Source organism: Neofelis nebulosa, chromosome 9 (genome assembly GCF_028018385.1).
Source record: "Neofelis nebulosa isolate mNeoNeb1 chromosome 9, mNeoNeb1.pri, whole genome shotgun sequence".
Taxonomy (NCBI): domain Eukaryota; kingdom Metazoa; phylum Chordata; class Mammalia; order Carnivora; family Felidae; genus Neofelis; species Neofelis nebulosa.
In genome coordinates, this window is record NC_080790.1 from 131,139,045 (window position 1) to 131,163,480 (window position 24,436).

Sequence of the window (24,436 nt, forward strand, 5' to 3'; positions counted from 1 at the left end):
TGTGGGTTTGAGCCCCGCGTCGGGCTCAGTGCTGACAACTCGGAGCCTGGAGCCTGCTTCCGATTCTGTCTTCTTCTCTCTCTCTCTGCCCCTCCCCCGCTCGCCCTGTCTCTTTCTCTCTCTCAAAAATAAACGAATGTTAAGAAAAAATTCAAAATGAGATTTCACCTAAAAATGCAGACTTTGCTCTTGTAAAAAAAAAAAAAAAATTCAGAAGATCTGACCGTCCTGGGCGTCCTGGGCACCCACGCAGGGTGTGGCCTCTTCAGACAGGGCCTCCTCCCGGCTCCCCACCCCCTACCTCTCCTTTACCTTCTCTGCCCCCACCCTGAGGGCCTCTGAGAGGGACAGGAGCCGCCTCCCACACCATGGGGAGGAGGACGGTCAGCTTTCTGCAGAAGCCCCTCCACTGTGCTGTATCTGAGGTTCTCCCCCAAGACTGCACATTTTGTCCAGAAAACACCATCGCCCAAGACAGGTCAGGGTCTTTCTCTGCTGCCGTACCCCCTCACCCACCCAGAGCGAGGGCCCCCCTGGCTGTCAGGACAGGAAAACACCTGGCTTTCCCTCCCCCCGGACCCCAGGCCCCTTGCTCCAAGGACTTGACCTTCTCTTCTCTTCAGAATCACAACCACGTGTCCAGGAGAGCCCCTGTGTGTCCACAAGCTGGGCCGCGGAGGGATGTCCCTATATGGCCACTCACTCAAAAACCCTCCGTCCTTCCAGCCCCCTTCCTGTGCTCCCAGGGGCTCCGGCCAGGGCAAACAGGACCCACCAGGCAGCACTCGCCCCCGGAGGCTTCTGCAGCAAGATGGCCTGTGTCCTCACCCCTGGCCTGGGCAGGCCCCATGCAGCCTGGCTCTGGGCGGCAGGTCGGGAGAAAAGCCTGCTCGCTCCAGTGTTTCCTGTCAAACCTTCAGCTACGCGTCCGCTCTAACCAGAGCCATCCCGGGCACCTTCTGTGGCCAAAACACAGTCCTCTGTGGCACCACGATGCCGTCCCCTTTATTCCTGCAAACCTTGAACTCCAGGGCAGACAGACCCAGCTAACAATTCTTGCATTTTTAGGGGAAATCTCCTTTTGACGTGGCAGCACCTAATTAGAGGTTTTTTAACCTAATACCCTGCAGGCCCAGTGGCCCAATTAGCTATGTGGGCTTGGATAAGACACTCTATCTCTCTCTGCCTCTTATCCAAAATATGGGGACAATCACAGTACCTATACCTCATTGGTTTGTTCCTAGACAGACACACAGCACAGAATAAGTGTTCAACAGACATTGGTGAGCGTGATTATTATGGCCGGTGGCAACGTATTATTTAAATACTGTCTTGTCACTGCGTGCATATGTTCTACACAATGTATTATTGGGGGGGGGGGGGGGGAGAAAACCACAAGCGTATTTTAACCAGAAAATAATACACATTTCTCGGCTTGTCATTATAAGTTATAAATATTCTTGCCTGCGGGCGTGGGTGGAGGGAATTCACAAAGGGACAGGGCCTGTTACAGAAAGCGGGTGTGCGTGATGCCTGACTTCTTGCCTCTCACATGGGTCTTTTCACCATTACCTCAATTTGAAAAGGGCAGAGAGCTCCCAGAAGTGAGAAACCAAACCCAGGGGCCTGGCCTCTTCCTTTTGGGCATCAGAGGGCAGCTTCGGGAGTCCAGCCTGGTTGTGCATCTCAAGTGGGATCTACCCTGGGCTCTGAACAGACGTGTCCCCAACAGGAACTGGAAGCTGACCCTGCTGTCCTCAATTTTAGGTAGCACGTAGAAGGCACGCTCAAGGGAGCTGGTCTCTACGGGAAGGGTGTGATTTGCAAAACACCTCAAGACCACTTCCCTGGGCTCATCTTTCCTTTCCCCCCGCCCCCGAGTCCCCTAGCACACAAGTCCTGAGGTTTCACCAAGAGGACACAGTAATCCCATCCTCTGAAAATTGAGCTCCCAGGAGGCAGAGGAACACACAGTAAATGCTGGCAGGGCTCTCTCAGCCTGAGCTCACTCTCTCTAGGTTCAAGTTCAATCATCGCTATCTCCTCGCTGCGTGGCCTCTGGAGTGGTAGCTTGACCTCTCTGTGCCTCAGTTTCCTCCTAAGCAAAGGGAAAGCTCATTTACCAGCTTCAAAGACTTGGCAAAAATTCAAACAGATTATATGTAAAGTCCTTAGCAAAATGCTCAGCCCATAGTGAGGATTGCCATCATTATTTTTTTACAATTTGGTGTCTCCTAGGTCTGACCCTGGGGAGAAAGAATCGGCTGATCATCTTGACCCAAGGGTTCTGGTGGGTGTCCCGGTTCGTTGTGTCATTGTATTGCATCACAACTCTCATTGTGAAGAAATAAAATGGCCACAGAAAGTATTCGTTGATAGGGGGCTGAAGCAATTATGGGCCCTCCATCCTGGGGAGGGGGGGGTGGTATTGGGTAGATTACCCGATTATCGGTGTATAGGAACACCGGGTGGCACTCAGAATAAGCATGATCCTATCCTCTGCCCTGGAAACATGCCCCTGTTACGTTAAAAAGCAGGAATCGTTAAGTACTAGAGACCAGAGAATGCGTGCCCCACACTGCCCACGCGGTTACACCCCTGAGACCAGACCGGATGGACAAGCTGAGACACGCACGTCTTCTAGAACGCCATTCAAAGAACGGGGTGGAAATACACTGCATGCATTTTTCAGTATTTCTTAAGATAGAGCTTTTCTCTTATGGAGAAGTATATGGCAACTGTATATTGACTAGCCTGTCTCCCAGGAGCCCTCTGGGGCCACCGTCTCAGACGGAAGCCAGGCATGGACCACTAACAATGAGCGAGCTCCTACCGCGGGGCAGGCCCTGAGCAGGTTGCTGGGACCGTGACATGAGCCACGCATGCCTCCCTGCTCCCCATAGGCCCACGAGAGCTCAGAAGGGAGGACCCATGGTTCTTCACCTCTCCCGGGACAGGGACCCTGCCTCCTTCCTCAGCTTCCCTCCAGGCCCACTGGCCTTCTCCATCCCCCCCACCCCCCCCCCCCCCGGCCCCCCGCAACAACCACACTCGCTCTCCTGCGGGCCTCACTCAGACCAGTTCTTCCCAGCTTTCCGGCCCCGCTCAGGAGCTCCCCCTGGACCTGTCCCCACCCTCTTTCATTTTCTGCTCCCGCCTCCCATCCCTTGACCTCATTTTCTCAGCCTGTTGGTTCTCTCTCTCTCCCCTGCTAGGCCGTGGGCTTCCGGGAGCTGTACCTCGCACCTGTCTTGTTCTCTGCTCCGTCCCAGCACTGCCACGTCCGGCCCGCCATGAGCGCTCGGTAAACACCAGCGGAATAAATGCACAGACCGACCTCAGGATTCCCTAGGGCTTGGCCCACAGCCACACCGCTGGCCTGTCCAGCGAAAAGTCCCCCCAAAGCGATCGCCAAGCCCTTTGCGAAGAATCCTTTTCGGGAACTGAGTGGTGGGGGGAGAGGCACCCGGAATAACAGCGCAGACACGGAATCCCACACAACCAGAGCACGCGGGTCAAGATGATCGGTCAATTCTTTGTCCCCGGAGTCAGACCTAGGAGACACCAGATGCTCTCCAATCCACTCCCCCGACCCGGACCCCAGGTCTGGGACCCTGGGAAACCCTGCCCAGAACAGAAGAGGCCCGAGATGACCAAGGTTGCTTCTGCTGCTCCGGGCCGAGACGAAGTGAGGACTTCGGTCCCTTGCGCAGATGTCTGGGCAAACTTCCCCGTCCTAAATTAACAGGGACTGGCAGCCAGCACGAAAAGGGCCCTTCCAAGTCTTACTCAGAGGGGAAGAGCAAAAAGAGCCAGGTTCTTTGGGCAAAGGGTTAGGTCTAAAGAAGACTTAGCAAGACTCTGCAAGAACTCAACAAACACGGGGTGGAGGGGGTGCCTGGTTCAATCGACGGGTCAGCCTGCGCGGTGGGCGGGCCGCTGTGCCAGAGGCACGGGACCCGGTAGCCAGCGCATCCGTGGACCGGCGGCCACTACCCTGCGGGGGGTTTAATGTCCGCTTTGCAGATGGCTCCCGGGCCCAAAGTGCCAGGAAGCTGGACGGCTGGCATGGGGTCTGGGCCGGCGTCTTAGCAGTCAGCCCGGATGAGCCACAGGCTCCTGTCAGCACCCGAAGGAGAAAGAAGGGAGCTTTCAGAAGGAAAAAAGCAAATCCGTCCTCACTCGGGCCGTGAGCACTCCACTGGGCTCGAGGCAAATGTGGAGGAAATCAAAGTGTCAGTTTGTGTTAGGAAACCACGCGTGATGCTTCCCAGTCCTGGCCCTGCGTTTTAAAAATTAGCTAAATGAAGATGGCTGAAGTCACTCCAGTCTGCTCCTTTCACGACCGCGAACGAGCAGAAAAATGTGTGCTCCCTGGGTGTGGGGGCTGAACCAGACGAGCAGATGGGGGCTGGGGATCAGGAGTGTCCCACAGTTTAGGATGTCGCCCACCCGCAATGGTGCGGCTGCCCAAATGCATCTGCTGGGGGATGGAGAGGAAATGCGTTGATTCCCAGCATCCTGCTTCGGCTGATGTCCACCACCTTTTCGGCGGGCTCAGCCCCTCCATCCCTCCCCCGCCCCCAGACAACTTCACTGGGGGCTCGCAGCACCTTCTGCTTGCGCCCCCCAACCCCTGAGTCCATTCATTCTTCCAGATTGCCAGAACCATCTGAACGAGCTAAATTAGATCACGTCCCTCCCCTGCTTAGGACAAGAGCTACCGGTTTTCATTTTGTAATAAAATCTAAACCCTCCTCCATGCCTACAAACCCTGGCATGATCTAACCACGTCTCCCCCCACCCGCCCCGCCCCAGAGACCTCCCCAGGCTCGGTCGGTGTCAGACTCCCCCCTGCTCTCAGGCTCCTTTCATTTCCTCAAACACCCCAGGCTCATCCCCAGGCTGGGACTACGGCACTGGGCGGCTATTTCTGCCTGAGACCCTCTTCCAATAGGTCGGTGCAGCTCCCTCTTTTCTGCTCGAGGCCTCTGCTCAAAGCCACCTCCTCAGGGAAGCCTTCCCTGATCACACCCCCCAGGGTTCCCAGATTTAACAGATAAAAATATAGGACGTCCGGTTCAGTTCGATTTCCAGCAGACAGCTGATGCTTTTTTACTACAAGTATTGCCAAGCCCTGTGCCACTGCAGGGGACATGCTCATACTAAAGAAATGTGTTGACTGAGATCTGAATTTAACTGAGCCTCCTCCACGTATCCCCGTCTGAGCCCTCTGCCTCGCTCCTGTGGCCTGGTGGCGCTGTCTTCAGAGCACTTTCCCTCCCTCATAAACAAGTTTGGGACTGTCCGCCCCCTGAGAGCAGGGACCTCATCTGTCGTGCATCCCCAGGGCTGGCGCAGAACCTGCGCACAGTAGGTGTTCAGTAAATAACTGGGGAGTGGCGAGGCTGAAAGGGCACCGCTGGGTCGTTTGCCACAGAGGCTGGACTGCAGGGCGCCTCTTCTCAGTGATGAGCTGTATCCAGCCCCGTGCCCTGGGAACCAGGAAGTGGGGGTCTGGGACTCAGCCCCCCACCCACGAGCTCTGGCAGACAGGGGCAGGGAGCGGCCATCAGTCAAGCTCCCCCCAGCTCCTCCGTGAGGCCACGACAGCAGGTGTCGGATGGCCTGGGGGGCAAGAGGAGAAACTCACCTGTGCCCCCCAACGACTCTTACTCTCAAGACAAGAAACCAACACAGCCCTGCCGTCCTGGCTCCATGTGCAGTCAATTGAGCTCCCAGGGGGCACGTGCAAGGTCAGGTGACACTTTCTGAGCACCTACTATGTGCCTGACACTTGGAGATCCTTGATCTCCTTTCGCTGCTGAAAGACCTGACACAAACCCCATTTTAAAGATGGGGAAACTGAGTCCCAAGCACAAAATATGGGGCCTATCCAGGTTCGGGCCAAGTCCGCTGGAAGATCTGGCCTGCCTAGACTTTAAACATAAACAATTTTTATTTTTTAAAAAGAGCATGAAACCAAAAATGTAGAAAAAAAAATACGAAAGGGTGTTAATCACCACAAGATACCGTGAACTTTCTTGCAGGGGGGGCAGGGGTCGGGGTGCAGGGGGAGACTCCAGCCTGCTGACTGCAATTCACACACAGGTCTACTGGCATCGAGGACCATTTCTAATGGTGGAAAAGCTTGGACCCAAGTGGGCTAGAAAACTCCCTTGTCTATGTCGTCTTTCAAAGGCTTCCACTGAATGAACTGCAGGATACAGGATTCTTTCACCCCAAAGCCTGTCCTGACATGCAAGGGACCGAAAGCGAGACTGTTTGCTCGGTCTCTAGCGGGGCTTTGGGGCAGCGACCCGGCCTCTGGCTTTGGAGGCAAGTTTTGCATCCCAGCCAGCTGTGCCTAAGCGGTGGGATCCAGCCCAGGGGGCCGAGGCCACTGTGGACGTGAGTCACCGAGGGCAAAGGTCCGCAGAGACTTAGTCATGCCCCAGCCCAGCCTGGAGTCTGACCTTTCCCAGAGGGAAGCCCGAGCTAGAGAGACTCCCACACCAGGTCTATTGTTTCAGAAAGTGGCTACACTGGGCAAAACCAAACCCGTGGAGAAAAACAGGTGGCAGGAGGAGAGGCCTGCTTTAAGGTGGTTCCAATGTTTCTAGGATACTAATTCGTGGAAAGATGCTTAATTTAGCAGAAGAATTTTATTTTAAGCATGTGCATTTATATTTATTAAACAAAGCTCAAAATACAACCTTCGGGAACCTCCAAGTAATAAAGTGACTCATATTAGGATGTGATGACTCAGTGGGGGAAGAGGGAGCCCCACCACCCACGCCTCCTTGCTAAAAAATCAATTTGCCCTCTCAACAGGTGATGGGAGCCTCTGCCATCAGACTGTTCCAAGAACATCGTCCAGCAAAACAAAACACAAAATTCTCTTCAAACAATTTAAGTCTCAAAGCTGAGTAATCCGATGCAGGCAGGGTTCCAAGAGACACCCCCGCAGGACACAGAGAGCCAGGGAGCTCCTTGGCTGGGGCCAGGGGCCTGAATTCAGAAAGATTTACCAGCTGAAAAATTCCAAAACCCTGTGTCATGTGGGGGAACCTTCCAAAACATTGGAGCCCGCCCAGAAGTGGCCAGTCGCTCAGAGCCATGGCAACCCTGTTTCTGCTGCCACATCACTTTTATTTTTGTGTCCTTAGATTTTTTCCTGTTTTGCAATGTTTTGCTGGGACCCCCAACTCCGCCTGAGGCCCGGGTGGCCGGGGGCCAGGGTTACCAGCTGAAGGTCAGGAACAGCCTGGACTTCTCCACGTGAACTTCGCCTGGAAGGTTATTACACATTTTTTAAATTTCAGAGAATATATGGAGGCTTTGGGGCCATTGCCGAGCACGGTAAATAGGAAAGATCCTCATCATCCTGTTTGGTTTCTCTCTCTGTCCTCACGGACATGAGAGGAGGGCTTCCCCGGGGAGGGGCGGGGTGGGAGGGGGGTGTCACGTCCAACTGCACTTGGGATTCCGGCTCTGTCGCCAGCTGTGGGCTGACCCGGGACTTGTGTCTCGACCCCTACGAGCCTCAGTTCCCTCAACTATAAATGGGGACAATGTCACCTGCCCCTTGGGGCTGGTGTGACAACCGAAGGAGATGACACCCAGTCCACAGTACGTGTGAGCACCTACTATGTGCTAGGGACTGTTCTAGATGCTGTGGATACAGCAGCAAACAGCAGGTCTCTGTCCTCAGGGAGCTAAGATGTGGGAGGCCAGATAACAGACGAAAAAGCAAACAGGCAAGACAATTTCAGCAGCGATACCTGGGGCCACCAAGAAAACAAAGCAGGACAGTGGGACAGAAGGGGACAGGGTCATGGGGCACGCTGAACAACTTCCGAGCAGACGGTCAAGGAGGGGCTCGTGGCGAAAGTCCCCTCTGTGCTGAGCCTTGAAGGCAGAGGAGGACCCAGCCTGGTACAAAGAAATGGTGCAAGGACATTCTAAGAGGGAACAGCCAAAGCAAAGGTCCTGAGGCAGAAACGAGCAGGAGGTGTCCGAGGACAGACCGAAGACAGGTGTAGCTACAGCCAAGTGAACAAGGAGAGTCCAAAAAGCTGAATTCAGAGGGATGGGCGAGGGCCAGGTCATACAGGCTCCTGGAAGTCATGAAAATAATGAAAAACAGTAATAAAAATAATATCATAATCATTATTATTACTGCTGCTATAAATAAGATGCCATTTTCCAAAACACCAAGCTTTTCTAACTTAAGAAACACCGTGCTGCCCCTCTCCTACTGTTTTTCCGACAGTCTCCAATTTGTCATCCCGCTGGAGTAGAAGCCGCCAATTCCATTTTAGTCGACAGCTATAAAAAGAACATTGGAGCCAGTGGTGCCGATGACCCAACACGGGGGCTAAGATTAGCCCAGGAGGCTGTCACCTTTCCTTAATGTGAGAACCAGCTGGGGTTCCCCTTCCTTGGAAAACTTCAGCTGTTCCACTCCGCCCCGCCCCGCTGCGCCCTTGCCGGCCAAGCTGTCCATGGAGATGGGAACGGGATGCGTTTTGGAAAAACGAAGTTGAGCAACAGGGAGTCCCCCTGCAGAAGGCAGTCCCGGGCTAGGAGGCGAGTACTTAGGGTCAAAAGAGCACGACAAGCCCCCTGTCTGTCAGAGCCCCGAGGAGCCCGACATCCCACGAGGGAAGGCCCACGGCGTCCTGGGTGCCCAGGGGCGTCTCCGAGACCCCTGCTGGCCTGTTGGCACTGATCCAGAAGCCGCCTTCACCCGGGATTCTTTAGGCTAGGCGTGAAAGCGTTCTGCACGGATTCTTTTGAGCCCGGGACCCATTGCAGAATCCGAGGGTCTATCTCACCACAAAACGGTTCCAATCAGTGGTTCAAAGCAGCTGAAGGGTCTTCAGGCAAATTAACCTTGTTCTAAGCTTCTTCAAAATAGAAGAGCTAACGGCCAAGGGGGCAGACTCTTAAGCCGGGCTGCCTGGGGTCGAACCTACCCCTGCCCTGTTACTAGCTGTGTGATCTTCCCTGAGTCACTTAACCTCTCTGGGCTCAGCTCCTCGTTAGGAAAATCAGGACCATGGTAGCTATCTGGTAGGGCTGTCGTGAGGAATGAGATTCGTTAATACCTATAAAGTGCTCAGAGGCCTGGCATCTAGCTCATTATGACTACTTTTTGTTGTCTTTCAATGCCCCTTGGTTCCATGAGATAGAATTTTATTCATCTCTGTTCTTTCCACAGCCTAAATATAATGATAACAATAAAAGCTAATATTCAGTGAGCATTCACCATGTGCTACGAGCTATGCCAAGAGCCTAATGCGTGCCACCACCTATCTCATTTAGGTGAGAAAGAGAAGGAAACCGTCCGTATTTTACGGAAGGGTGAAACGCCGGCTCGGAGAGGTGGCGTGACTTATCCAGGATGCCGAAGCCACTCAATGCAGGTCAGGGATTCGAACCCAGGCCTTCTGACCTCAGGCCCTGTGCCCGTCACCGTCCAGTCAATGCCGTCTACGGGCTGAGCAAGGAGAACCATGACCGCAAAAACAACAGCGAACGTTCGGCAAGGGCTCCGCGCACATTACGCGTGCACTGACCGTGTCCGCACTGGGCTCCTGCGCGGGGCGGGGGAGCATCAGTACCCCAGTTTACAGGGCAGCAAACGGAGGCCCAGGGAGGCTGGACATCAGGATCATGCCGGGCGCTATCTGTGGGGGAGTCCCCTCACTGCACGCTTAGAGGAGCGCCCCTCGCAGGCAGCGGCTTAGACGAGACAGTACATGGACGGTCGCGGACAAAGATCCCAGGAAGCTGCTCTGATTATTCTCCTTATTCATGCACAACTTTTCAAAGGTGAAACAGACCGAGTTTTCTTGCCTCCACGAGGTCAACTGTGAAACTTCTTTTGAAACCAAGAGAAAGCAAGCCACAGAATAAATGCCGTCGATTCATTCCCTCAACAAACACTTAACCAGGGCATCTGAGCAGCGTCTCAAGTATGTGAACTCCCCGGACAACGCAGGCTGACTGGTTCCCAGCTCTGCAAGGGACCAGCAAGGACCCGGCCTCCAAGCCACCCCCACGCAGACCTGGGCATGGAGAACGAGACATCTGCAGATTACCAGCATTTCCCCCTCTGCCAGGAAGGTGCTGTGAGGCCACAGGCTTCTTGCGAAAGTCAGCAGAAGGCCCGCAGGAGGGTCGGCTCGCACGGAAGGTGTGTCAAACCCACAGCAGCTAACGTGTGCTTGGTCATGTACATCTCAGGCCACTCTCCTGCTGAAGAACTCTCCGTGACTCCCTCTCAGTTCCCCCACGTGCAGACCATACCAAGGCCGTGTCTCTCCCCGGCACTGGGAAACTTGTGCTAGCCTCTGCCTGTTTGGCAACACATTCCAGCCACGCTGGTTTGCTCTCCGATTTACAAAAGCCTAGCAAATCCCTGCGGGAGAGAGTACCACACCCTTCCACCATCTGAAAAGTAAGCCTCCCCCAAGATGCTGAGAAATGTGCGAGCCTCCATGAATCCACTATGCCATATACAGGCCTCAGCCCTGGGAAAGAACGGTAACAAATAGTGATCGTTAACGTGTATTGAGCACTTACTACGTGCCAAGCATTTTATGAGCGCTTACCATGTAGGAATCCTTGATCCTTAAACCACCCTACGCGGCAGGGGCGTCATCATGTCGTATAGATGCGGAAACCGTTACCCAGAGAAGATAAGTAACCTGCCCAAGGTCACACAGCTAGAAAATGGTGGGGCTGGGTCTGGGCTTAGGAGCGTGAGCTCTTGCCTAACTGACCAAAGGAATATAAAGGATGTTCGTTGCTGAGTCACTTACAACAGGACAGAGCGGGAAGCAGCCTCAGGCCCGGTAAAAGGAGATAGTTGAATAAAGTCCTGGACAAACATAGGACAGAAGGCAAAGCATCCGTGGAAATGTCTGCGTCCCTAATCCCTCACTGCACCACCACTGCCCCTCGAACCCACAATGACCGACCACGTACCCTCTAAACCACTTCCAAGCCCAGCCAGCCCTTTCCAGCCCCCCACTGCCGTAGGCTTATTTATGTCATGCCTGGTCACAGAGCCAGCCCACCCCAAGAGGAGGCTTTATGTGAACTGGGAAAAAACACCCCTCCTCCAAGACCCCCTGCTTCCTCCTGCTAGCAGTGGTCTTAGGAATACACAGATTGATGATGCATCCCATTTGAAGAGCAGCCCCCAGAGGAGAGGTGTCCTTGTGCAGTGCACAGTCCTCACGACTGGACAACCCTGCCCACGATGGTCTCTGTATCATCCTCAGGGCGGTAAACAAATACGAATACACCCCCTTTTAGTGAAATCGTGTCCATTAGAGAAAAAAATTGATCTAGCATCCATAACTCTCAAATAATTGTATAACTTGAAATTTATCATTCTCTGTTTACCATGACCTCATTGGCAAAAGATATGAACAGATGATATGTGGAAAAAAGAATACACGTGAGCAAAAACAAAAATATTAAACCTCTCATAGCAAAGTAACGTGAAGTAAAGAGAAGTACCAATTCAGCAAATATTTCTTAACTAAAAAAAAAAAAAAAAAAAAATGGCGGGACACCTGGGTGGCTCAGTCGGTTAAGCATCCGACCCTTGGTTTCGGCTCAGGTCATGATCTCATGCTTCGTGAGTTCAAGCCCCACATTGGGCTCTGTGCTGACAGTGTGGAGCCTGCTTGGGATTCTCTCTCTCCCTCTCTCTCTGTCCCACCTCCACTCATGCTCTCTCCCCCGCTTTCTCTCAAGCTTTTTTTTTTTTTTTAAATAGCACTTCTGGGGCGCCTGGGTGGCTCAGTTGATTAGGCGTCCAACTTCAGCTTAGGTCACGATCTCACAGTCTATGGGTTCGAGCCCCGCGTCGGGCTCCGTGCTGACAGCTCAGAGCCTGGAGCCTGCTTCGGATTCTGTGTCTCCCTCTCTCCGCCTCTCCCCTGCTCATGCTCTGTCTCTATCTCTCAAGAACAAACAAACAATTTTAAAAATGGCACTTCTGGGATGGGGTGAAACCGTTACTGGCATAGTATTGACGGAAGTTTCAATTTGTACATTTCTGGAAGTTAATTTAGCAATATGTATTTATTTTTTTTTATTTTTAAAAAATTTTTTTTTTTTTCCAACGTTTTTTATTTATTTTTGGGACAGAGAGAGACAGACAGAGCATGAACGGGGGAGGTGCAGAGAGAGGGAGACACAGGATCGGAAACAGGCTCCAGGCTCCGAGCCATCAGCCCAGAGCCCGACGCGGGGCTCGAACTCACGGAGTGCGAGATCGTGACCTGGCTGAAGTCGGACGCTTAACCGACTGCGCCACCCAGGCGCCCCAGCAATATGTATTTAAAGCTCTCAAAACGACTACCCAAAATTCCACTCTAGGAATAAACCGTACATGCACAAAGACAGACAAACACTCACGTATCAAAGACCAATTAACTGTCCTACAAGTATTGAAAGATTCATTGCAGCACTATTCATAATAAAAAAAAATGTATGTAGCTTATGTTTATAGCTTACAATAAACCTGGAGCTGTTATAATTACTCGACATGTATTAACCTCTTTAGCCTTCATGCCAACCCTGTGGCAATAAGAACCCTTGTTATTATCGTTCTATATAAAAGGAGACGAAGGCACTGCAAGGGGAGATCATTTGCCTGAGATCACAGAACAAGTAGCAAAGTCAGCATCTGAACCCAGGATACCCAGGGCCACAGCACGCAGACTTATTCGCCCTGTGGAATGGCCTCCTTTTCTGATGATAGCATAAGGTTGAGAAGGTTTGCCTCTCTGTGTGAAAAAATAGTTAAAAGAAAAAAAAAAAAGAAGGGTGCCTGGGTGGCTCAGCCAGTGAAGCATCTGACTTGGCTCAGGTCATGATCTCACAGTTCGTGAGTTCAAGCTCCGTGTCGGGCTCCCTGCTGACAGCTCAGAGCCTGGAGCCTGCTTCGGATTCTGGGTCTCCCTCTCTGCCCCTCCCCGACTCACACTCTATTTCTCTGTCTCTAAAAAAATAAACATTTTTTAAAAAATGTAAAAAGAGTGATAAGGTTATCGTCCAACGAGAGAGCCCAGGAGCAGCCGAAACACTGTGGCACATCCACGCAGCAGTGAACTGTGTTGACATCCAGGGCTGGAGGCCTGGGAAGCTTCCCGTGGGGAGTAAGGAGAATAGAAACTAAGACCCTGCCCACAGGACCCATCCCCCAAATCAGTGCTGTCGGGAAGAAAGAGACAGTAGTTTTATATGGTGCTGGAGGACAAGGAAAGAGCTCAAAAAGCCCCCTGACCTGTGGTCTTCTCAGTAAACACGACTTTGGACTCGGCTGTGAAGTTCTGTCCCGTGAGGATCATCTGTTGGCCCCCGTAGACCAGGCAGCTGTCGATGTCCTGTCTTTCCACCATGGGCAGCTCGTGGGCGGATCGCTGGGCTGAGGGCGAGGGGAAAAGAAGTCATTGCAATGGCAGAAGAAGTCTGCTCAAAAGAGGCTGACTTCACGGCACGCCCCGCCCACCTTTGTCACCTGCTGTCATCACAAACGTGGAGCCATCAGCCCCCACAACGGCTGACCCCGGAAACAACATGTTCCTGTCTGAGTGCCCTAGGTTGTTAGGGCTAGTCTTCTTCCAACAACGCATCTTGTTTTCACAAATCAAGGGACAGGTGTCTATTCTCCCAACGGGGAGGAAAGGCGAATGAGATTTGATCTTTATTTTACATAAAAGGAGGGCAAGTCAACTTTTTCATAAGAGCACCCCTTTGCCAGAGAGTACCCTCTCCTTGTGCCCCTGATGTTAGCAAACGCTTGAAGGGACCATGCATGCTGACTCTAGGACCCGGTTCCTGCAGAGTTCAGACATAGTCGCTTGGCAATTCCCTGGCAATCCTGAACTCAGTCTTCAAAACAACATCATCTTGCCCCATCACCTCTCTGACCTCACTTTCTAGGATCCCCCTCCTTGCTCACTGTGTTCTAGCCATGCTTCTAGAATGTTCTCAATGTCCCTCAAACACACTCCCCAACTCCTATTTTTGCACACTTGTACTTTCTAGTCCCTCCCTCTATGGAAAGTTCTTCCTGATGATCTACGTGGTTTCCTTCCTCACTTCTTGCAGGTTTCTCCTCAGGTGCCCCCTCCTCAGGAAGGCTTCCTTACCCTTACCCTTCCATCCTCCCACCTTGAAGGTAAAACAGCAGTACACACCCCATCTGTCTGTGTCTCTCCCCTCCCCCTTCCCCTTTATCTTGCATGACCCTGTTTTATTGGGTCACCTGTCTTTCGAATCTCCCCACACTAGAATGTAAGCCCCAGGACGGAGCTCTGTACTGCTGTAAGCCCAAGGCCAGGAACAGTGTCTTCTTGGATTTAGTAGGAGGTGCTAGGGATGAATGGATGGATGGATGGATGGATGGATGGATGGATGGATGGATGGACAGATGAATGGATAGATGGACAGACAAATGGACAGATGGAAGGATGGATGGATGGATGGATGGACGGACGGACGGATGGACAGATGGATGGATAGATGAATGGATAGATGAATGGGTAGATGGACGGACAAATGGACAGATGGAAGGATGAATGGATGGATGTACAGATGAATGGATGAATGGATGGATGGATGGATGGATGGATGGATGGATGGATGGATAGATGAATGGATAGATGGATGGACAAATGGACAGATGGAAGGATGGATGGATGGATGGATGGATGGATGGATGGGTGGATGGGTGGATGGGTGGATGGAGGGACAAATGGAAGGATGTATGAATGGATGGATGGACACAGATATGGATATATCTCAATATATCTTAATATGTACGTACATGGAAGTCTCTCTATATCTAGATCCTCATCTGTATCTATAATGAATGAAAGATGGAGAAACAGAACAGGTCTATGCTGAGTGTTGAGTCACAACGATATATGCTCACAGCAACTTTCTGAGGAAGGAAGTATTAAAATTATTCACATTTGCCTGGGGAGAAAACTAAAGCTAAGAGAAGTCAGGTCAGGGTGTGTGGTTAAGCTTAGGTCTGAATCCTCAGAAGATGGTTTGTCCAGCTCCAGAGGCCCCAGTCCTTAGTCACTGCAGCCGGCCACTGATTGTTCTGGAATGCAGGCTGCATGGAAGAACGAAGACCCTCTCCAGCCCCCTTCCCTGCACAGGGTGAGAAACACATCCCAGTCAGCGAGAGGGACTCATCCGCCCGGGGCCTCGCCTTAGCAGCGTGGGCTGACGAGGCCGGCCCTCCCCTTATGAGTCAGCCTGAGCTCCTGGCGTTCCTCCCAAGCCCAAGAACTGGGCGGAGGGCCAGCCCTTTCCGTGCCAGGGGCCCGAGGACCTCCCCATCCGGGAGCTGGGGCGGGCAGCAGCCGCATGAGGCCTGGGGGCCCAAACCTAACCCTTCCCTCCTGGCCGGCCTGGACCTCCAGGTGGCGAGCACGCCCCTCCCTCGATCCCGAAACCCGCTCCTTCAGGAGCAACCGTGCGACTGGCAACATTTCAGGAGTCTACGGTGGACCCTCCAGATGCTCCCAGACACTTCACCTTGAAAGTGCAACCCGATGACTCACAATGATCCCCTGTCGGTTTCACCCCATCCCTGGCTCAGCCCAGGGACCAGCCAGCCAGTGCCGAGCCCAGGGGCTGCCGGTTCAGAGCATACATTCAAAAGGCCTCTCTGCAGAAGCTGCTAATTTCTCCCACATGGGCTGGGTCATTAATCCCTTCTTTCAGTATAGGAGTTTTGTAGGACTTCCTAATCGAGCTGCCACAAATGGAGATTTATGAGCAGTGAAGACACCAGTTGCTTCGCCTGGAAAAGCAGGTCCCGACTTTTAAGATCTGCCTCTGATGAGCCTGGGGGGCAGCTGGGGGCTTCGGGCCCCAGGAATGGGTGCCCCCCCCCACCAGGAATGGGGGGCAAGAGCCATCCCTCCCATTCTACAGGTGGAAAGCCTGAGTCATCACTCCTGGGCAAGCCAGCCAAGGGCTCGCAGCCAGCCGGGCCGGAGACTGGCCGTGGCCGTGACTCTCGGCGCTGGGTGGGAAGCTGGCCCGGACGGCTGCTCTGTGAATCACTGAGCACTGCTGTGAACACAACGGACTGCTTCTCCTGCAAAGCCTTGTGGTTTTGACCAACCAACTTTTTCTCCCTCTGCCTCATCTGCATTTCCCACCCCTTCTCCTTATCTGAAGGAAAACACTCTTTTTAAACAGAAGTTTAAAGAGAGAGGATGACGAGAGTCCAGCCCAGCTCCCTGTACTTTCTTTTGCCTCCTCTCCAGTCCTGAACCCCAAGTGGGAACGCCAGAGTCACCGTGAGCTTGTTAGAAACGCAGGGCTATGGGCCCCACCCCAGACCTCCTGAACCCAAGGAAGGGCTCAGTGCAATAAGGGATCCATGTGATCGTTACGCACTGACCAAGAGGCACTCTTAGCTCTGGGGGCACATTAGAACGAGCCAGGAAGTTTAGAAAGTACGGACACCCAGGCCCTGATTGTAGAGCAGGGGTTCTCAGCCTAGGCACTACTGACCTGCGGGCTGGACCCGCGTTTGCTGTGGGGCTGTCCTGTGCCCTGCGGGATGTTTAGTGGCATCCCTGGCCTCCACTGGATGCCAGCTGCACCCCTCCCAGTTGACACACGGAATTACCCCTAGATATAGAGCTGGATGGCCCCTGGGAAGGAGGGGCCCCAAATCGCCCTTGGATGAGAACCACGGACTCCAATGGTCGGAGGGGAGGACCCCAGCCTACGTTTTTTTTTTTTTTTAAAAGAATCCTTAAGGCTTCCAATGGGCCCCACAAGGTCTGATCCGCAGCACCATCATGGCAGGATGATGCAGGACCCTGGGAACCAAAGGAGAATTCTGTTTCCTGCTGCTTGGGCTCTGGGGTCAGAAAGCCATGGTTTCAAGGGTTTGCCTCCTGTCGCCTCCGTTCTGTGCGTCCCTGGGCAAGTGACTTCACCTCTCTGGGTCACAGATGCCGCCTAAGAGTACCTGCCCTCACGGGTGTGCTACAAACAGTACGAGACAACATAGCACATGTCAACATGGACGCAGTCAGGACAAACCTGGGAAAATGGCTAATGTCCATAACCCAGCTATCCGTCCACGGACGAATGGATGGCCGACGTGTGGTATACCCATACGGAAGGACGATTCAGCCATGAGAAGGAATACAGGCTACACCACAGGCAAACCTTGAAAACGTTATGCTAAACGAAGGGGCCAGACACCAAAGGACAACTGTTCTATGTTCCATATTCACAACACTCAGAATAAGGGCATCCATTGAGAAGGAAAACGGACAGGGGTGCCCAGGAGTCTGGGGTTTCTTTTTGGGGTGGTGGACAGGCTCCGTACCCATACGGCTGGTGGTAACACCACCTCATGAGTGTCCTCCACACCCCAGAACTGTAGTCCTCACGGCGGGCTAAACGGTAAACTGTGTTAGGTGTATTTTACCACGACAAAACAGGACAAACACAAAACCATCGAGTGTAAAACAAAAGCACTCAGCCAGGGCCTAGCGCGCGGTAACCATTCGAGAAACTATTCTTTAACACTGTTAACTTCCAAACTGCCGCTCTTTCTTGCCCAGCCGATTTCGAAATATTTTCTCATCTGTTATCGTAACAGACCCTTTAACGACGGCCCTGCTGGAGCACCGAGGAAGGCACTGTTCACGACACTTGAGAGACTGAGAAACAAATCCTAGGCTACTCAGCTCCATCCAGGGGCGGCCCCAGCTTGGGTGCGGGCTAGAGCGTTGGGCGGTCCTCGGTCCTCGCTCGAGCGACCCTCGCGTGGGCTTCTCCAAACCTGGGTCCCCACCTGTAAAGTGCAACTGTTCCCAGACCCCCCTCCCAGGCCGTCCTGAGGCATCCACGGGAGAACACACACGAAGCGTCTCTGCCCTGGTAAATTTCAGCCAGCAAGGTCACCGACGCTAAAGCCTGTGGTGTCTCGAGTACGTCCCACGCGCCAGGCACTGGCTGAGTGTGGCCGCCTTACAGTCAGTATTTTGCCAAATGTGTGCCGACCACGTCCCGTGTGTTTACACGGCCCGTGTGCTCTGGGCGCTGCTGGTCTTGGTGGATCCCGAACCACTAGCTAGGATTTCCCAACCGTCACTGCCAGAGTGTCTCCAAGGTCCCCAGGTCACCTGGTTGGAGGAGGCGCTTCATCAACATGCAGCTACGCAGGCCACCCCTCAACCCACTGCACCCGGAGCTCCTAGAATTTGCATGTGAACAATCTTTCCAGGTGACTTGTTGCCCACATTTGTTTAAGAGCCAACTTTGACTCTGAAGAGGCCACATCCGGGCAAGGGGACCTCCTCCAGGGAATGCCCCTGCATCCTCAGAGAGCCCAGAAGGAAAGCAAACAAAGCCAATTAGCCTCCGAAAGAGGAACTGAAGAGAGGCAAACAGCAAGCAAAATTACCCTCCTGGGGTCTGCTTCTTCCTCTCTCTCTGATGCAACTTTTCACACCTATGGCTGCTAATTGGACCGACACCACCCAGGACCTGTGGGAGGGCTCTCAGGAAGCCCGGGCCCACAGCAGCCCCCATCAGCAGCCCCCCGACTCTCCTTCAGCCTGTCCACCGTTAGAGAATCTAAACCACCCAAACCGGTTACCCTGCACTGTTCTCCCCCCAGACCAGGGGCCGCCATTTTAAAGGCATCCCGAGGGCCCCGCTCTCGCCTGTGGGTGAAGTCTAGGCCCCCTGTTCCAGCTTAAGCTTCTAGGTGGCCCTCACCGAGAGACTTCCCCAGGCCTCCCCCCTGCCCCCAGATTCTGGCACGTCATAAAGGGGCTTGGGGCTCCTGTGTTTTACGAGCTCTGAATCAACAGGGCACTGTTGGTTTAACCAGTTTGGGTGTTTGCTTTTACCAGCAACAGTGGCTGATGGGGAGCGGCAAAGCGGTGAGGGGAAATTCTCACCGGCGTGGGGTCCTGCGGGGTCTGCCCGAGTCAGCCTGGAAACGGAACATTTCTGCCTGCCTGTCTAGGATCCGCCCCGTCACTGGGGTGTGTGGCCAAGAATTACGATCTGCCCGAAAAACCTCAGGAGACAGGCAGGAGAGGCTGGACAGAGAAATCTGATGCCGCAAAGTAGGTGGATTCTGCTCATAATAGCGAATAATTACAGCTGCCATAGAGAGCGTCTTGGTTTCCAAGCACTTCACGTATACATTTTTGTTTATATTATAACACAGGTGAAGAGGCAATTTGGGGCCGTGGGTAAAAGGCTGCTGCCTAAGTCCAAAGCCCAGCTCGGTGACCTCCGAGCTTTGGGACCGTGGGCAAGTCCCGTAATCTCTCTGTGTCTCTCTTTTCTCATCTATAAACTGGGCATAATCAGAGTACCGGCCTCATGGGGCCGTTTGCAGATTAAATGAGTTACACGAATGCAAGCTAGACGGTGGGATTCCACTACCCTGAGAGGCCCCTTTTCGGGAAAGGCTTCCCCGTGGGAAAGCCGCCAGCCAGCCCAGGCAAGGAGGGGCCTCCCGGAAGCCTCGTCCCGGCCGAAGCCCTGACCACCCCTGGCCACGGTGCTCCGGCTGCCGCACACCCTTCTCGTGTCTCCATCAGGCCACCGTCGTTGGCTGATGTATTCCGGCCCGGCTCAGAATAAGGTGCTGACTCAGACCTGGCCGGAGACCGGCCCCTCAGGCCCCTCAGCCCCTGCCCCGGATATTCCCCGGTCTTCCCTGGGAAGTGGGAGGTGGGACAGCAGACCCCAATGCTCCCTGCGTGTGGGGTCCACCTCTGTGAGGGTCCTGTCGCCACTCACACCACAGGAGTGGGGTACCGTGGGCACGAATACACGGGGTCCGCCGTGCATGTGACCACCTTCTAACTCCAGACCTCAGGGGGCCTCAGCTTTCTCACCTGGAGTATGGGACAGTAACGTGTGCCCTGAAGCGCTGGTGTATCTCAGCTCATCGAACCCACAAAGCTCGTGGGCCATCGCGGGAGCTACTTTCTTGCTCAATTACTACCCCTTTCCAATGTGCTAGTGGGGACATTCCCACGTGTCTCCATACAAGACCCTCCCCCCGAGAGCTGCAGGCCTCTCCGTGAGCTGGACGAGTGTCCCGGTCACCGAAGGACCCAGGCGGCCTGGACGGGGGAAAGGACACGGGTGTCACCCCCAGCTCTGCCCTTCTCCTTGCCAGCCGCGCGGCCGCAGCAAACCCCAAAACTCTTCCGAACCTCAACCCCCTAGAACAGGAGCTCCACGAGGGGGGCGTTCCGGGCCCCCGGCACTCGCTGGCAGGTGCCAATCCAGCAATGTTACTGAGGCGAGCCTCACCGTGGAGCCAAGTTCCGACACGCGAGGGTCAGGGGCGCCGCAGGCCTTCGGTCGGGGTGGTGATGCCTTCCCTGCACCTGTGTGACCGGCTCGGTGAAGGGCCGGACGCTCTGTCTTCAATCAGCGGAGAAGTCACCCGGCTCCTGCCTTCCCACCCCCGTGCCCGGGTCTCCTGCACGCACCCCCTGGCCCACACGCTCCTCCGGCCAGGTCACTTTCCAGGTCCCGTCTCAGCAGCAGGGCGTGTGCTTGGGGCCGGCACGCCTGAAACAATTGGTGTTTGTTAACCTTGGCAGGCACAGAGCGGCCGTGAGAGGCCCAGGCCTAGGCAAGGGCCTCTGGCTTCCCAGCCAGCAGGTGTGAGACACCCCACGAGACAGGCGCTGGGTTGGCCTGTGGTGACCTCGGCTGGCACCTGCCGTGTGTACACGCGTTCGTCTGGCCCCGACGAGAGCCGAGAGACACCTAGTGTTACTGTCCCCATTTTACAGATGAGGAAGCTGAGGCACAGAGTGGTAAGTGACTTCCTGGGACCAAAGAGCCCGTAAGTGGCAGAGGCATTTCTTTGAACCCAGGCCCACACCTCAGCACTACCCTAGCCGGCTTCTCCCCGTCACACAGGCTTCAACGTTGCCGGAAACGTGGCTTCTCAGTCGTCGCTTAAAAGTCTCCTTGGAGGGCGGGGGGCCGACAAAGGCCTGGCCTAGCCACCCTCCGCCCGATGCCCGAATGTCGCCCACGATTTACTGCTACAGCGCCGCGGGGAAGGCACGCGGAGCCCTCGGAGGGTCACCGGGCTGGTCTCTGGCTTACACGACACGAGGCCAAACTTTCGGTTCCAGCCCAAATTAATCTGTCACTCGTGACCTAACTCAACCTTGGGCGTCCCGAGATCCAGCACGATGTGGAGGTCACGGCTGGTTTGGTCCCTTACTAGCTGTGTGACCCCGGGCAACTTATTTGACTTCTCCGTGCTTCCGTTTTCCCGACTGTAAACGGGAACGGCCACTGAGCTCAGTGTTTTTATGATGATTCGGGGGCAACACAGAAGGTGCCTGACGCACAGCAGCTGGCTGTGGTCACTGTTCCTCTTCCTTCGCCTCTTCCCTGCCGGGTCCCTGTGGTCTCCTTCCTTCCTTCATTTGGTCTTCAAGCATGTATGAGCATCTGCTATGTGCCAGGGACCGCGCTAAACAAGTTTTGGAACACGCATCCCCTTATGTCAGCCCCCTACTTAGAACTCAAGCCTTCCCATGTCACTTTGAACAAAGTCCAAGTCCCCAGCTTCATCTCAGACTTCTTCTGATCCGTACTCACTCCACATAGCCTCCCCAGCTGCCCTTTTTTTCCCTGAAGATGTAGAACTTATCTCTGCCTCAGGGCCCTTGCACTTACTGTATCCTCTGGCTGGGCCATGCTCCCCCACCGCTCAGGTTCAGATTAATAGGCCACCTCCTCCAAGAAGTCTCCCCTGCTCAGCACACCCAAGGCTGCTGCTGCTCAGCCCTCCCCCCAAGTCACCAACGCATATTTTCGTCATCACACTTCACTGTTGAAAATGATGGTTTTCATTATTTAGGGTGGGTTTTCCTCGCTAGAATGTGGCCTGCACGAGGACCGGGACTTTTGTCTTGACCACTGTTTTATCTTATCCCCAGTGCCTAGAACAGCGTATCATGCGCTCCAGATGCGTTTTCAGTGGAAGAATCCACGTTAAGACGCCCACAAGAATTATGGAGGTCCTCTCGGCCTCTGGCAGAAGCAGGTGAACGAGGTAAGTAGCCCTGCTTCACGAGAAAGGAGGCAATATGCCAGTCTGGTCCCGCTGCTTCTAGGATTTTCACGAAGCAGTGCCGTGTGATCGCCCGTCTCCCAAGCCAGACCTACAAGAGTCAAGTGGGGCAGAGAAGGAAAGCTGGCGAGGGAGGGGAACACGGTCGGGTTGTCCAAGTGCTTGCTTCCAGGAAACGGCATCCGAGGTGGGCCAATCTGGGGGTGGTGAATGATGGACCCCGACCCTACTCACCCCAGACACCAAAATTAGCCTGAGGTGGAGTGCATCCCTAAACCTAAAACCCAGCATCAAAAAGCTTCTAGAAGAAAACGTAAAAGGATACGTTTGCTTCCTTCAGACCGGTAGAAATTTGTTGGGGGAATGCAAAGAGCACTAATCCCAAAAGAAAAGAAAATGATACATTGGGATTTAGTCAAAATAAAATATTGACGCCCAAGCGTGGACCGGGGAAAATATTCATCCTACACACATCGGACAAAAGGCTCCCACCCAGGACACATGAACAACTGACGCGTATTAATAATAACAAGAGGAGTGACCCCATCGCAAGAGGGCAAAAGCTGTGCACAGACAGTTCAGCAAAGAAGACACCGGGACAGCCAGCAGATGCACACACCGGCACTCAGCATCGTGAGCCACTGGGCAAATGCAAATCACGCACGAGGAGGTCCACTTTCCACTCCCGGAGTGGCTCCCAGTAGAAAAGACGGGCAGAAGCCAACACCAGTAAGGACGTGGGGCAGATGGAGCTCTCGTGCACTCTGGCACAGAGAAAATCATTTTATGGTTTGGAAAATACATAAACTGGAGCATAACCTTTCCCCGTGAACCGGCCATTCCATTCCCGGGTGTTCACCCAAGGGCAGTGAAAGCATTTGGATTAGAAGGTTCACAGCAGCCAGAATCACGTGATAAGAGCAATGGTTCTCAAAAGCACCAAGCTGATGCTGGGCGAAACCAGCCAGACACAAAGTACACGCTGTCCAATGCCATGGCGTGAGGTTCTAGAACAGGGAAAGCTAATCTCTGGCGATAGAAATCAGAACGGTGGTTGCCTGTGTGTGGGGATGGGGAGGCGGCACCGGCTGATGGGGTGTGAGGGCCCTTCCAGGAGGGAAGGAAATGTCCCGCGTCTCCTTGTGAGCGGTGGTTACGCAGGTCCTTTGAATTGTTGAAAATCACTGAACTGAAGACGCACGCTCTGTGTCATTTGTTGTATCTCAATTAGAGCTCGGTGACACACAGTGATGTCACGAGAAGGGAGGCGCTGAAAAGAGCATGTGAGAAAACCCACTTTCTGGTCTACACCATGCACCCACGCCCCAGTGCCTACACAAGGAGCAAAGTGGATTCCTATTCTGTGCCGGGAGTGGGCAGGACTTGGTGGAAAACCGCCTTGGGTGTTCTCTCGAAGAACAGAGAGGGGCAGGGAGGAGATTCCCAGAGAGACGCTCATGGGACAAGGCCTTCCCACCTGCCGACAGCCCCCTTCTGCTTCCTCGTCACCTTCTTCTCCCGCTGGGCAGCCTGGAGAGGCTGGCGTTCACTATTTTTGTTTTAAACAAACATTTTAGAGATAGGTGCTATATGCCAGGCCCTGGCTGATGCCTTCTGGTCTCTGTCCTTACAGGAGAGAGACCAAGGAGTAAATTGGGTTGTCAGCACAGAGCGGGGGGCCTGTACCTTGTGGGGTCGGGGGCGTGCATCCTTCCCGAGGGGCCATGGACACAGCAACCTTGGATAAGGAGGAGCCAACCGAGGGACCGGAGGGGGCAAGGTGAGCGGGCCCCATGCTTCCCAGCACATCAGAATCACCAGATGACCTCCAAAATCTCTCCATGCACAGACCCCACTGCAGACCAAGGGACTTGCCATCTTTGGGGTGGGATTCGGGCAACACATTGGGGGGTTTTTTGTTTTGTTTTTTAATAACTCCCCAGGTGGTGCCAGCGTGCGACCAAGTTTGAGAACCAGCGTTCTGGATGGAGGTGACAGTGTGGGCAAAAGCCAAGAGAGAGGACAGAGAAAGAGCCCAGTGGATTTGGGAACTGAGGGGCAGAGGCGACTGAGAAGTCAAGAAATGTAGCTGAGGAGGAAGGGTCATGGGATGAACAAAGCCCCAGGCACCCAGAACCTCAAACGTGGCTGTATTTGGAAATACGATCTCTGAAGGCACAAATAAGGTAAAATTGGAGGGTGGATTGTGCAGGATTAGCGGGGGCCCTGAGCCCAGTGACAGTGTCCTCATAAGAGACAGAGAAGGACACACAG

General features: G+C 53.9%; 1 protein-coding gene across 7 annotated transcripts in view; it reads right to left on the bottom strand.

Moving 5' to 3' along the window:
- NFATC2 (nuclear factor of activated T cells 2) overlaps window positions 1-24,436 on the bottom strand; it is a 159,705-nt gene that overhangs the window by 49,824 nt on the left and 85,445 nt on the right. For all 7 annotated transcript variants that reach the window (XM_058685980.1, XM_058685974.1, XM_058685975.1 and 4 more), the window contains exon 6: window positions 13,316-13,456. In XM_058685980.1, the coding sequence (XP_058541963.1) occupies window positions 13,316-13,456 (141 nt within the window). The remainder of the gene's footprint in view (window positions 1-13,315; window positions 13,457-24,436) is intronic.